Source organism: Myotis lucifugus, unplaced genomic scaffold (genome assembly GCF_000147115.1).
Source record: "Myotis lucifugus unplaced genomic scaffold, Myoluc2.0 scaffold_27, whole genome shotgun sequence".
Taxonomy (NCBI): Eukaryota; Metazoa; Chordata; class Mammalia; order Chiroptera; family Vespertilionidae; genus Myotis; species Myotis lucifugus.
Window position 1 is genome coordinate 6,289,701 of NW_005871075.1, and position 15,333 is coordinate 6,305,033.

The window sequence follows — 15,333 nt, forward strand, 5'->3', positions numbered from 1 at the left end:
TTACATGTTCAATGCTTGTCTCTTCCACTAAAAATGTAGGATCTACCGGCACAAGGCCAGAGTCTGACTTATTTGCTGCTATATTGTTATTCCCTCGCACAGGGCCTAGCAGAGTGGGCTCTCAATAAATAAATAAGTGAAATGATTAGTCAAGTAAGTAAATAAAGCACAAGAGATTAAGAGATGGAGGGCAGGTATTTCTCTGTTTGATGATTACCCTGCTTCCTGTTTATAAGAAAACTACACAAACATATATTTGCAAATTAAGCAAAATGAACAGAAAACCAGCAACCTGATATATGTGTAGCTACATCAGCAATTTAAGATGAGATACTTGGTAAACTCAGAATACATTCAGCTTGTAGAACCACAGAAGTGATCACATTCAAACCACATCTCAAAGTCAGTTAAATTAAAGCTCATTTTCTAATCATAATGCAAACCAGAACCCATTTCACAGATGAAAAAATTGTGGGAGCAGCCTAAAGGCAAGAGCAAAATTAATGCCAGACACGGGAGCTTTGAATGTTCATTCTTCAGCTGTGAGCTGCACGGACTACTACTCATTTGCAAATTCACACTTGGCAGACTTGAAAACTGGAATTTAAAAGTGTAATACACAATTCCTCTTCTGTGGGCAAACTTCTAAGAAAGAATGGGTATTGAAGTTGAGACACATGAAAGGATACGCAAACAGTTATTTTCTATGAGCTGTCTCTACCCCTTTTCACGTTGATGGGTATAGCTACATTCCTCTTCAAAGCCACTTCCAATTGGGGACATAAAGTTAGGAAGGGCTTTTCAGGCATGACAGTCCTAGATATAAGAGTGTAACCAAGCGCACCTCCACAATTTAAAAAGGAGCGAGCCTACCCAACAATAAGAAAAGCAGAGTTACTTCTATGTATGAAAAGCAACACCCAGCGGGTAGGTGTGCCAACAAAACTCCAGTAATATTTTTCAAAAAGAAGAAAACTTTCAGAATACCTTTTCAGAGCTATTGTTGTAACTTATTAAGATCTACAGAACTCAGTGGAGTGCCCTCCCCGCCGCCTTCCCCCCTTCTGAGTACTAATAGATTAACTGAGGCACCGAAATGCTTGCCAAAAACCACATTAGGAGTGACAAAGGCCATTGGCCACTTTAAAACAAAAAGTGCCAAACTCTTCTTTTAAACTTTTCCTGAGTTGGAGAGATAGGGGGAGACAGATGGGCATAGCTTTCTCTGCCTTTCTCTGAGACATCACCCACGCCCTCCTACCGCACTCCACCCCCAACATATTAATACTGGGAGGATAGCAAATGTGATACCCACCTTGTCAATGCTTATTAGGCTACTCGATGTTCAAAGACATAAGTGCTGAACTAGGCGGTCAGCCTTTGAGTTCACTGTGTCTCCGACTCAAGGAAGCAGCTCCAGACTCTTTCAGCCTGAGATAATAGGGAGCTTATCATGTTTTCTTGCATAATTTCCCCTTGAAAGTTTTTCATAGCACAACAGAAAGAAGAAATTACGCTATGTTGTGTTCCAACAGTGGGAACGCTGGAAGCCCACCCCCTGACCTCACCCTACCCCTGTCAAAAGGCTTTGTGAAGAGGAGTAAGTCTCTAGGAATGGAAAACATCAAGGAACGTGCATAATTGTTTGAAGAAAGTAGGATGATGGCTGCAATAGCTGTAGATGAAACATTCAGACTATTTTACCAGTGAGTAATGCGATCATAGATAGAAATAAATATGTTTGTTTTATACCTACAAAAAGAAAAACTGCTTCTGAATAGCCAAAAAAAGCACCAAGTAACATTTCAGTTTATTCATGTCATTTTCATTACAAAAATGTGCAAATCGAGCTTGCCAACATCACATAGGTGCTAAGGTGGAGGCCAAAGAGAGAAGACTGAAATTATACCGTCACTTGCATTTTTTTCAACAATGGAACATCTTTATTGGTGTGAAAACAATAACCACACTCTATCAAAGTTTTTCAAGGCAGGAATCCAATTTTTCCCCAAATATTATAGGAAATCTAAATATTAACTTTCTAGATGTCACCAAGAAGTAAATATTACTAAAAGTGTTATATAGGCTGGCCGACGTGGCTCAGTGGTTGAGCATCAACCTATGAACCAGGAGGTTAAGATTCCTGGTCAGGGCACATGCCCGGGTTGCAGGCTCAATCCCCCATAGCAGGTGTGCAGGAGGCGGCTGTTTAATGATTATCTCTCATCATTGATGTTTCTATCTCTCTCCCCGTCTCCCTTCCTCTCTGAAATCAATAAAAAAATATTTTTAAGCAAGTGTTATATAAAGTATTAAAAATATCCTTACAAACTTCTGGAATTCAGAAAAGCTGTTAATAGAACAATTCACAAGGGAAAAGAAAGCACCAGTAAAAAATATTACATATTTTCCTTTAGAAACTGGTGAGCTTTCTGAGGACGGTTGCCTCATATCCATTTTGTTTCTGTCCTACTCACCACTGGGGTCCAGCACAGTTGCATTGTGGGCAAATGAGGACAAATAAACATCTGTGTATTAATAGAGCAAAACGTGTGTCAGTAAATGTAAGTTTTAAAATATACTAATTTTTCATTCCCACAAATACAGAAAATTCAGTTCATAGGTATTTTTCAAAGAACATAGCATGAACCAAATAAATGGTTTACATTCTGACATAAAAAAGAACTAAAATCTACACACTGTTATCAATGACTTCTCGAATTGGTAGCCCTCACTATCCCCGCCTGAGGTTCATCATTCCTTCCTTCTTCCTCTCTCAGGGGGTACCTGTGCTTCTCAAAGGTCAATGAGTATAGTTATACTCTTATTTCTATCACCTTCTGCCACTCAGAAGAGCTTCCTTTCCAGGTATCCCTTCCCTTCTCAATGCAGTATCGTCAGTCACTATGACAGTATCTCTTTTAAGACTGTGGTTGCTGGAACCAGTCTACCTAAGTTCAAATCCTGATTCAGTTGCTACTGTTACCAGCTATGTGACCATAAAGAAGTTAAATAAGCTTTCATTGCCTTAGTTTCCCCATCTTCAAAATGGGCATGATAAGAGTACCTACCTAATAGGGATATTCTTAGAATTAAATGTTATTATATTTAAAGAACTTAGATTATCTGCCATCTAGTAACTGCTCAATAAATATTAGGACTATTAATGTTCTCACTGAAATTGTAGCCAGAGTGAAGCGGAAATGAATAAGGAGCCATGGGAAAGCGATAAAACTGTGTAATATTCTTTAAAGAAAAAGGCAGAAGGAGCTGCCAAGGGACAAAATAAGAACACTTAATGTGCTCCCACAATTAGTGAGGCCATTTGCTTTTTGGAGAACCTGTCAGTTTTCCTGAATCATATCCTGTTCCCTGGACCTTTGATTAGTCATGTGTACATTCAGAGCTGATTTCTGTGCTTGTTGACGAGTCTTGCACAACATCATCAAAGGTTTATTATCTCCAGGGACTGAGAACACTTACAGTGTGCAGGAAGGGAGTCCTGTGATCTACTTTAAAACAAAACGAGTGGCATTAATGATTAACTCATAATCTTCATCAATTTTTTAAAATAAGTCTTTATATACTATATTCTCTCTCTCTCTCTCTCTCTCTCTCTCTCTCTCTCTCTCACACACACACACACACACACACACACACACACACACACAATTTGTTCCAGGGTTGGAACAAAATAAATACAGGTAGGTCTCCCTGGATGAGTACTGAAAACATCACTGTAATAATGCCATTCTGCTTTTTTAATCAACTAACACATGGGACCTGAATAGATCCACATCCTTCTACACCCGACAAATAATCAAATGGTTCACTTTTTGAAATAGTGTTAGCATGCATTAAAAAAAGAACATAAATTTCAATGTACTTCTGTATCAATGATTTTCCAATAAGTTATCAATTTCTACAAGAAGGAATAAAATGAACTAGCACATGCTACAGGAACTTATAAGTACATATTATACCTGAGAGTCTCTTTTGAAACATATTATCTAGATAAATGTTGAAAAAATTAAGCAATTGGAAAGACAGTATTGCATTTATGACTTTAAGATGCTAATTCTATCCGTGTTAAGAATGAATACTCTAAAAACAAAATAATTATTCATAAAGCCCACCTTAATTCTCTTAAAGAATTAAGAGAGCCGAAGACTGTATTTCTCTGGGAATAAAAAGCTATTTATGATTTCCTCTTGGACCTATTTTAAGGAATTTGATTATGAGGCTAGAGAGTCTCTTCTCAGGGAACACTCATCATGGGAAAATCCAAGTGCGTTTTTTTAATTACTTAATCTGCTAATAAAAATGATAATAAACCGAAAAAAAAAAAAAAAAACCAGAACTTGCTTTTAGCCAAATTATTTCTCAAAAGGCATTGTGGGCGGAGCCTCTGTAGAAAAGTTGTGATCGTCTCCCACAGTAAATAGGAGAGAGTGCGCTCCCTTCCAAAGGATTGGCCAATATCAGTTTACCCGATAAAATAACTTCTGAAAACACATTCTGATGTTCGCAGAATTCCCACTTTGGCATGTTACTCTTATTTCAGAGAACACTCTTTATTTGGTGTAAAAATGTGAATTATTCGTTCCCCCGGCCCCCAGGGCTGATGTCACCTACTCTGTCCTGTGGCGCTAAGTGCTGACTATCTGTGGAGTTTAAGGAAAAGACCGTGTAAACCGACTCTCTTTCAGGGGTTATGGCAATTAGACTTGCTACCTGATTTCCCACAGTTGAACAACGAATGATTTTAGGCCCTCAGGACACATGCGAGTGTTGTTCTCAGGCCTGCCAAACGGATGGTTAGAAAGATTTAAAGTCTTTGAAAGACACTGCACAGGATAATTATCACAATGTCCTTGTGTGCTTCACACACGCCAGAGATGGGCTTGGAGCTTCTCTACTGAGAACACTCTTGTCATTTCAAAGGTAAGACTATTCTTACTTCCCAATCAAACCACGTTTCATTCATGAGTGTGGCCGATGGCAGCAGTGGCCACGGTGGGCAATGTTTTGCATGATCAGGCAGCCAGCGTCTGGAAGGCAAGACTTGCCCAAACATCTAGAAGTGAAGTCAATGTAAATAGTTCTAACAAGATCTGGGGCTCTCCACAGGACAAGTTAGCAAGACTCTGAGAAGAGGGAGGAAGGCAGTGCATTAGAAACATAGGAAATTTCTGGAAACTTTCACCTAAAGGGACCCAGTGTAAAAGTGAAAGATAAAAGTAAAAAGATAATAATAGCTCTCGCTGATGTGGCTCAGTTGGTTAGGCATAGTCCAGTGTGCACCGAAAAGGTTGCTGGTTCGATTCTCAGTCAGGGCATATGCCCGGGTTTCGGGCTCCATCCCTGGTCAGGGGCGTGCAGGAGGCAGCTGACCAATGTTTCTCTCTCACTGATGTTTCCATCTCTCCCTTTCCCTTACTTTCTTCTCTAAAATCAATAAAAATATTTAAATAATTCACAACAAAACAGTTTTTTATTAAATTCTCTAGAAACTATCAATTGACTAGTATTTCCTCTAGTCATTATAAGGATGCCAGGAAAAGGGAAGATAGGCTCTGGTTCTGGGCAGAGAGCAGGCTATGCGTGGGTTGTGTGTGGAGTAAGTTAAATGCTGAGGGAGGCGCATTCCCGCCCTCAGGCCAGCGGGGTACCATTTAGTACAGGACTGCTGAAGTACCCTGGTGACCTGCGTGAAGGAACGCAGCTTCCAAAGGTGCTTAACTTGCAAGCAGCAAGGGCTCCGGTGAGAAGTGATATTCTATTAGTCCTTTCTATTTCATAAGCCAAGCACCCCCAAATGCCAGTGAAAGGAAGCTCCTTTCAAGTGAAAGAATTCTGTTGTGACAGGAAATATGCAGGTGACAATTTTAATCAGCAGTTTCTCCTCCTGGCTTGTAGATGGTCCAACAAGTCTAAGTTCATCATTCCAGTGGGCGGCAGTCATGGACGCAAACCCGTCAGGCCAGCTCTTAGGCTACACGGCACCCGCAGCATCTTTAAGGGAATGTGCTAACTTGAACGAATAAAAGTGGGCTCCAGAATGATTCAGCCTTAGAGGAAAAGCCTGCCTCTGCACCTCCCGGCCTTCCTCGTCCTTTCCCACCCCCTGGTCTTCCCTTCTTCAAGTACAACAGAAAGTGTTTCCATTCGCAGAGCCTCAGAATGTAGGCTGGGTGTGGAGTGAGAAGGGAGCCCAGGCAGACTCCAGCACAGGCTCTGTGAGGACTTCAGCAAGGCCTTTGGCTCTGAATCTGTTTCCTCATATGTGCGAATGGGAATGACAACATATAACCATTCGAAGAGGAAAGACTTTAACGCACACAGAACGCTTAGCTTATTATGACTGTCACTATAAGTTCTCTCTTCAAAAAGTAGCAGCATTTTAAAAGGTGATAAATGGATAAGTCAATTACCAATATGCCTTCACTGTTGACAGACTGGCATCAGGAGGAGGAATATTTTGGGTAAGATTCTTGTTGCTATCGCATAAATCATATATAGTCAGTCAGTAGCCAACTCTGACTATGAATGAGGCTCTTCTTGACATAGGACACATAATCATAGCCTTAAAAAATCTATATTTTAAAAGTTTAAAAGCTTTCTTCCCAAACCAGAGTTAAGTGATTCAGTTGAACCTGTCAATAGCTCATTTTTTTCCACCTCAGCTCTGCATTGCACTAATTTTATCAGCAGATATCCAGACACAAAGAAATCTTCAACTCTAACTTTCCTCTACACCAATCCTTAAAAATTGCTTAATGGGAAAATATAACCCTAACATTTATTCCTTAAGCAACAAGGAGAGAGAAATGTACATTCTATGCTACCTAATATTTCCAAAAGAGAAAAGTTTTAGGAAAATCTGAATCAATAATTACTGAGAGTATGGTCACAGTAGACTTTTACATATACACATTCAATATTGTAAGTTTTATAATCAAGCCCGCAAAAGTAGTCTTCCTTAAAATAAGAAAGCTAAAGCATTAGTAAAGATGGCAAAACCAAGTAAATTCAAATGCTGCCATACACAATTTTTATTATCAGGGATAATACCAGCACAGGTCATTATAAAAATTGTTCTTTAAGCAGAATTCTCACTGACAGTATTATAAACGGAATGTATAAAAGATTCTCCAAGTGTCAAACTAAATGAGCAGTTCTACAAGGTGGATGACTGGAGTTTTAATCTGACACATTTTGCATTCTTAATTAAGTGGTTTTCTTCTTCATTTTCTAGGCAATGCATCAGTAGCATCATCCTTGTGCATGAAAAATGATGTACATGTTCCAACTGATAGAAAAGCTCTACGCTGTCCTCACATTCCCACCATAACGGATCAATAACATCTTGCCTTGCAAGAGGGTGGTGATAGTAAGCTACAAGTGACAATGTTCTACATCTACTGGTGACCTAAGAGAGCAGGTACACTCAGCCCTGGGACAGACCAACCACTGGTGAAAAGGGCACAGGTGCTTTGATGGCTGGTATATGGATTCAACCTTTGATTCTATCCATGTCCCTGCCACATTGGAAGCGCAGTGAGTCAGGAAGCATCGTCTTAGAGAACCTGGCTTACATCCTACCACCTGAATGGGACACAGCACCCACACAAGCAACGTTTTAAAACCTGGGGCATAGTAAGTGCTCAATTAATGTTCCTGTGTTGATTAGAAGTAAAACTTGGGCTAGCATTGGAGCATTCTGCAAGCAGAACCTTGACCTTGTGCTTATAACCCACACCACACTCCAACTAGGCTGCAAATCTATAAAGACGTTTCCTTGGGGGGGTGTAGGGGCTGGGCCTCCGTTGCTGATCTTCTTTTGAATAAATCATATCATCATAAGCCTTCATGCAATACACTGATAATTTGGGGAAAAGTGCTGTCTAAGGCTTGAATTATCGGAATAATGAACAAATCTCCACGTCTAATTGAACTCAGCCCGAGCACAGGCTCAGACTCACAGCAAACCCGGGGAAGCATTTCCAGTAGAACGCGGGCAGGCCAGATGTTCTGGAAGCAGAACGCGGTCATTATGCACATGCCAGCTCCTCCTCCCTCCACCCCAGGCCAAGACCCTTTCAGCAGCACGAGGCCTGGCTAACATATGCCTCTGGCTGCATCCCCGCGTGGCATCCCGGGACCCACTCGAACATTTCAGCAATTTTCAACAAGCTCCACTGACAGGGACCATTAAACTGAAGCCAGAGACACGCGCAGGGAGGACACGCTAATTATGAGATAACACCTTGGTCCACATGACCCAAACGACCTCGGGGTGGGTGACCCACAGGCCATTTACCACTTTTGGTGAAACCATACCTACACTTCACAGGCCGTAGCCTGAGCTCAAGTTAGACAGATCCATCTCATAGATCGTAAAGTACGAGGTGATGTGGTCTCGAAGTGTAGGGAATGGTAGTGCCAATTTTTTACTGCGTTTCTGCAGTGGGGAATCGTGTGTGTGTGTGTGTGTGTGTGTGTGTGTGTGTGTGTGTGTGTTCCAAAGGAGAGAAAAGCTCTTAGGTGGGGCACTGCCCTCCCTAAACCCCATCCTGACATAATCACTGCACCCCACACACCTAGGAATGCATCAGAGGAAGCAGCCCCTTTGAAATGAAATGCTCCCTGGGCAAACCTGAAAGTCACTTACACCTTTGGATGCGCTATGTGGCTTTTATCAAAAGGCTTCTTTCCCCTTAATTAAAGGAGCGCTAGTTTTCTTGGGGGAATTAAACATGTAATCTTGCAACAGGGAGTACTTCCCTGGAGAGAAGGGATAAAGTAGTAAGGATCTCAGAAAACCAGAGAAGAGCACAGTAGTGCTCTAGGGACAGTTGCACTCTGGGTAGGGAAAGACACGTTGAAAATAAAATAAGCGGCTTCCAATGACACACTTTACTCTCTGTAGATTTTTGTCTGGGTGTGTTAGCAATTTCACACACTGAGTATCATTTTCTCTATCCTTATATGGATGTAAAAAGTTACTAATGCCTGGTCTAAAGTAATCCTTCCAGGAATTGCTATCTCTCTCTCTCTATCATCTATCTATCTATTCATCCTTCTACCTACCTGTCTATCTATTTATCTATCACCTATCTATCTATCTACCCATCCATCCATCCTTCTATCTATCATCTAGCTACCCATCCATCCATTTTTTGTATATCTGTCTGTCTGTCTATCTGTCTATCTATCTTTCTATCTCTCTATCATATGTTTGGATAAACAGATTTGGGGTCACTTTTTCCCTAGTGAAATCCAGAGAGGGATTGGGCTCATCATGCAGACTTTCCTGCCCTGGAAATGCAGTGAGAAGTCCCTGTTTGTGCTGGAGTCACTGTGTCAGAACACGTGGCTGCGCCTCAGCAAATGTCAAGCTTAAAAACAGAAGTAGACGTAGTCGATAGGGCTGGCCAATGGCACTGCTAGCTGAGAGCGTGGGTGATTTATTAGTTGCTATCAGCTAACCAGCTCCTCTGGATTTGATCTGTGTATTTATTCGTCGTCGGTATTATGCAAGCATGTGTTGTTCTATTATGGAAACTGTTTTCTCAACCTCTGCCTTGGTTTTTTACATGAGAATACAATAAAATAACTTGAATTGTGATTACTTTTTTAAATAAATCCTGCAACTGGAATTGAATTTCACACTGCATTTCAACCTTGAAAGGAACATAAATCTGAAACTAATATAAAAAGTGCACAATTTTCCACATTCAGGTTTACGTTTTAGCAACAGAAAAGAATAACTTTTGTTTATCTCTGAAAACAGCTTTCTTCATCTAAACAAATGAGTAGAATCAGTTTGAGAAAAACCTGTTTTGGTTTCTCAGATACACACACACATTCCAATTTCCTCCGGCACAATGACTTTTATGCAAATGCATCCCACACAATCTCCTGACCTCTTTTACCATCACACTGGGACAATGACAGTTCCATAATTGCAATGGTACATATCTGGTGTATTTGATTTTAAATTGCAAAGTTGGACTCTGGCCTATTGAAACGAAAATCCTTGTGATTCTTTGTTAATTCCAAACCGATCAGGTTATTATTTCCTACCAGTAAAAAAAAAAAGAAGAAGAAGAAGAAAAGGAAAGAAAAGAAAAAGGTAGGTGAGGTTAATTATTCCATGTTTATTTCCTTGCCACACACTTTTGCCAGCGTGGCTCCTTGCAGTCTTTTCTGTGCCCCTCCCCCACACCTGGATTTTAGTTCTTAACCCGGATTCTTTCATCCGTAACATGGATAATGAGAAAACTCCAAAAATGTTCCTTGGGGGAATGTTACACTGAAAGTTACCTAGGACCCGGCCCCACGTGTGTTTCTCTGCTCACCATGGAGACAAGAGATTCATTGACTGCTCTCAGCCAATTGGAAACCCAAATATGAAAACAGCATTATGGAATTCAGACAGACTATTCTGCTTCACTTCTAGCAGATGCAGGCGGGGGGAAAAAGCCAGGACAATTCAGCTTTTGACTTTGAACCAGTAAAGCTGTGAACACCTCACTTACAAATACATATCATATCCTAAGAGCAGTGCCAGTGCAGGTGTGGGGAGTCCCGCAGAGGAGGCGGGGTGGGGTGCGGGGGGGCGGGGGGTCGCAATCAGCTGGCCAGGAACCTCCGGGCCATTCTGAGCCAAGAATAAGCGAAACTGGAAATCGGAAATATCGCCCACGTCTTACTTGTTCCTTCTCACCTTGAATGTCTACTGCGAAATGGTTTTTCATTATATCTTTTTATTGGGCTTTTTCAAAAAAAGTTTGGGATCTTTTAAAGGGAAGACCAAATTGCAATGCATTTTAAAGGGGTTTCTTGAAAACATTTTCCAGTTTATTCATTAGTCCACTGCTCATCCTACAAATATTTATTGAAGACTGGCTGTGTAAATATCAACTGACAAAAATCTGTAGAGTTGCGATGCAAAGGCATGGAATTAGAGGAGTAGGATCAGCTGTAATAAAGTGGTTAGCTGAGAAACACTGTTCTTGCAGTAGAGACAGAAATGGATAGGGCCACAGATACAGCCCCTTTTTACCTTGCAACACTGATTGTAGCTCTCCAGGCATTTCGTGCTAACCTCACTTTAAATACACTTTCACACACTAAGAGAAGATTAAGAGCAAGCTGCAGGTTCATTTTATTGTTTTAATTTCCCAGGCCAATTTTGCTTCATCATGAAAATTTCTGGGGGGAAATCAACACAGCACTTCAGAAATTTTTGCTTGAAGAAATGAGTAAGATTTTCTTTAAAAAACCTCTTTTTGAAAAAAAAAGGTTCTCAGGAAAATAATACTGCCAGAGAAATGAATACAGCTTTGCTTGTTTTTGTAGCCATCGTTAGCAATAGACATGAAGGTATTCTTTTTTTTTGAGTCCATATGGAAAGATCATCAACACATTCTGCCTCTGGGTTCTTTGCCAAAATACCATAACCCACAAGCCTTCTACCTTAAACATAAAAGGAAAGGTGTTGTTCTGGTCAAATAAAGAAATAATTTTTACTAGCATACGTCTAATGTTAAAGCTGCCTAAATCCTGCCAAATACATTAAAACAACATCTGTAAAACAGATTTTCATTAAATTGATCAGTTTAAAGTTAAGCAGCTAGGCAGATGATGCTTTTATGCTCACCCTTAACCTTTAACCTTTAACCTCCTTTAACTGGAATGAGGACACACACTTCTTTTAGGTAATACAGCAAGAGGTAGCCTATTCAAATCGAACTGACACATGACCACGTTTAAAGTGTTGTTAATCAATATGTTGTCAATAACAAGAAAAGCTGAATTCTCACAGCTCTGCATTTGTCTTATAACTGCTACTTGTCACTTTCCCATAAAGTCTAACTAATTCCTGAAGCAGAATGATGCAAATTAAGCTCTTAATGAAAATAAATTTTACGTAGGAGATTATTGTCTAGTCATTAACTCAGAAACTATTTTAAGTCTAATTTTAATATTTTAGCCAAATTACAAACCATCATTTTTTTCCAGGCCCTGGCCAATTTGTTAGCTTCTCATTTAAAAGCAATTAATGTTACTTATGAAGCAATTTTATTTTGCTCACACAAGCTGACCAAGCTGGCTGAAATCCCCATTACTGCACTTGAAAAGCCTTTCTCTCTATCTGACGCACACTGTCTTTGGTCTTTGTAACTCATTTTAGAAATGGCATCCTCAACACATTGCTATTCCGGAGGACTTGTGCAGAAATAAGGAATGCCCCTTGAAGGATGATGCAAAAAATATAGTTCAATGGCCCCATATCAAACTGCAACAGCTCAAATATTTCTCTGTTCAATCTTCTTTTAATTCAAGGTAAGTTTGTTCAAAGTGTGTTTGTTTGGTTGCTGACCACTTTAGACACTACAGTATTAGGGAACTTGGGTATTTAAGAGATAAGCAAATAAAGAAGAGTTGGGGGAAATTTTTGTATATGACATAGCATTTTAAAGGTAAGAGGACAAATACACCCTTTGGTTCTGACACTGAAAGTTCTCTCTGCTTGAAAGCCCTCTTTATAAACAAGGGTTTATCTCCTTGGGTTGTTAGCCATTCAAAGACAATATCCAACTCTCCCTTCAAAGGAACTTCCAGACCAGCTCTGGCACCCAGCAAACTGCTCTGCAGACAGTGAGGGATGTCAATTCACACCCGTGGAATGAATGGAAAAACTTAAAACACACATGTCTACATAATCACCAAACAATTAGATTAAATCACCTTTCCTGAGACAATAAACCGTGCCACTCTACCTCTCTGGAGCTTCCCACATGAGATTAATAAAACAGAAAAATTTGTACATGTATGTCTTCTTTTTGCAACATGTTCATTTCAAGTGTTAGAGGGGCTGCGTGAATATAAACCCAGTTCATGAATATTCTATCTAGCTCCCAGGGTTGAGATCTATTATTTATACAAACTTAATGTTTGTTTGTTTTTTTTCTCTCCTCGGTATTCTAAAAGTTTTAATAGGTCAGGTAGCAACAGGGGGAAAAAAGTTGACAATTGAACGGTTGTCAACCATTGCTGTAAAATCTATGAATTATAATACAATTAATTCGTTGGATTATATTTTCAATACCATCAACTTAGAAGCTTTCCAGCTTACATGAAAGCCTGAACTCCCCTCAAACCCAAATCTAATGCTTTCATTATTGATCTGCGGAGCGCCAACATCACAGGAACAATGTTACAAATTCCCCCACCACGTCTTCCGGATTTTATGCTCCGTTCATCAATCTAGAATTGGAACTTCAAGAAACAACCTCAACAAACAGTGCCAGGCCAACCCAAATAAATAATTCCTGCACGCGCTCTAGACCACAGTCTGTTCTGCTCCTCGTGTGTTTATAGTTTGAAGCAGTATTAGAAAAGCCATAGGTGTTACAATCACTGGTTGACTCCTGATAGTATAGTTACCCCTGATTTCTAGTATAAATCAATAGATAACACTTGCAAAATGGATTTTGTAATCATATTTAGAGCTTGTTACAATGACAAATGGTTTGCAATATTTTCTGAATTTTAATGTCCTCTAGACAAAAGAAGTTCTTAATAAGTTACCCAGTTATTCATCATAGAAATGAATCTGTTCCACGTGTTACATGAACCAAGACAATCAAGCCAAACCAGTCCACCAGCTGCCCCAAACAAATTAACCAGTCATCAGGCTTCACAAAAAGTCAAGACAAGTTGTGCAATCAATGGTGTTCCTCACTTGCATGTATTCATTACATCAGCATCAGATAAAAGTATTATTTGCCTTTGAATGAACATTTTTATCCCTGCCACATCCACTGAGGGGATAAAAACATTACTAGCTGGGGAAAATCATGCAAAACAACAACAGTGTTAAGAAGACTTTCAGCTGATGCTAAGGGAGAGTGTGTTTACACAATACTACTAGGTACTTAAAAGAAAAAGCAAAAATGCGCACACAGAGTCACCTTGTCACCAAACAAAAGGTGACACGAGGTAGCACTATTTTTGTCCTCTGCTCCCTGTAACCATTCACACTTAGCCGTGAGTGGTACACTATGCTTTTTTAAAAAACCAGTCAATAACACAGCATTGTTTTGCATAGGAAAATACTCAGAAAAGTTATTTTATTTGGGAGAAACCAGTAAAGCAATCCATGCCACTGTGATAGACAGAACAGGGACATATGGCCAATCTTTCAAATAAATTCTCCCGTTGCTAGATTTCAACATAACATGTATTAACATTCAGCAGACACTGTGTCCCTTGCCCCGCTTTTTTTTTTTTTTTCTTAACTTGCAGACTTGTGCTCCAAGCTCTGAAACAGTTAATTCCCTCCCCACCCCTGTGTCAAGGGAAAGGGATGTCAGCCTTACCTTGTAGAGCTTCAGGGCCGCCTCGTGCCTGTGATTGGTGGTGTGCAGGCGTAACTTATCCACACTGTTGGTGTAGTAGTCGCAGGCGTTGCACTTCAGGTGGACGGGGTTGCCAATGGCGATGCACTTGAGCCTCCACTCGTTGCTTTTGCCTCCTTCTTTAATGTGAGCCACCAGCTGGTACTTCTGCATGTGTTTGTCGGTCTTGCAGTGGAGCTGGAAGTTGGCTTTGAGCTGCGTGTTGTAGTTACAGAGCTTGCACTGGTAGATATCTCCAATTACAGCCCTCCACTCCTCTTCGGGGAGAGCGCGCTCGCTGCTCACATGCACGCTCAGGGCCTCCAGGCTGTCAGAGGTGAATTTGTTGCACACAGCACACTGGAATAGCTTCAGTGCCGGGTCACTGATATAAGGTGACAGCTCTCCTGCAGTAAGGAGGGACAGGTCATCACCCATTAGCTGACCACTGGCAAGCCGGATTTCAGGCGGCAGCTCATTATTTACTACAGGAAGAAAAAAATTAAGAGGAAAAATAGACACTAGAAAACACAGCGCACACAAAGGAATCTGTAAAACAAAAGTCTTGACCGGGAATGTGCTTTCTCTAGAGCTTAAACCCATAAAAAGCTGTAATAGGATTGAATCGGGATCAATTACAATCATCCCTTTCAACTTCTAAATGCCCTCACCAGATAGCTTTAATTACTCCTACTGGGCATGATGTCATTCTGAAATTTGTATTTTCGAGGGCAAGAGAGGTGATCGATACCATAACAAACAGCCACGTGCTTGCGATGGAAGAGCCTAGATAAACTTACATAAGCACTAATTGCTATTTCGCAATTTGTCTGAAGCCTGATGAGATCTGGCTAATACTGTAGGCGTGCCGGGAATCTCTTGCCAAATACCCGGGATAAGGTAACGGTATGACTGTTAGCAG

At 40.5% G+C, this 15,333-nt stretch overlaps 1 protein-coding gene across 1 annotated transcript in view; it reads right to left on the reverse strand.

Annotated features, from left to right (window-relative positions):
* The window catches only part of ZFHX4 (zinc finger homeobox 4), a 182,505-nt gene that overhangs the window by 141,453 nt on the left and 25,719 nt on the right, over nt 1-15,333 (reverse strand). The window contains 1 exon segment of the mRNA XM_023751913.1: nt 14,394-14,896. Within this exon segment, the coding sequence (XP_023607681.1) occupies nt 14,394-14,896 (503 nt within the window).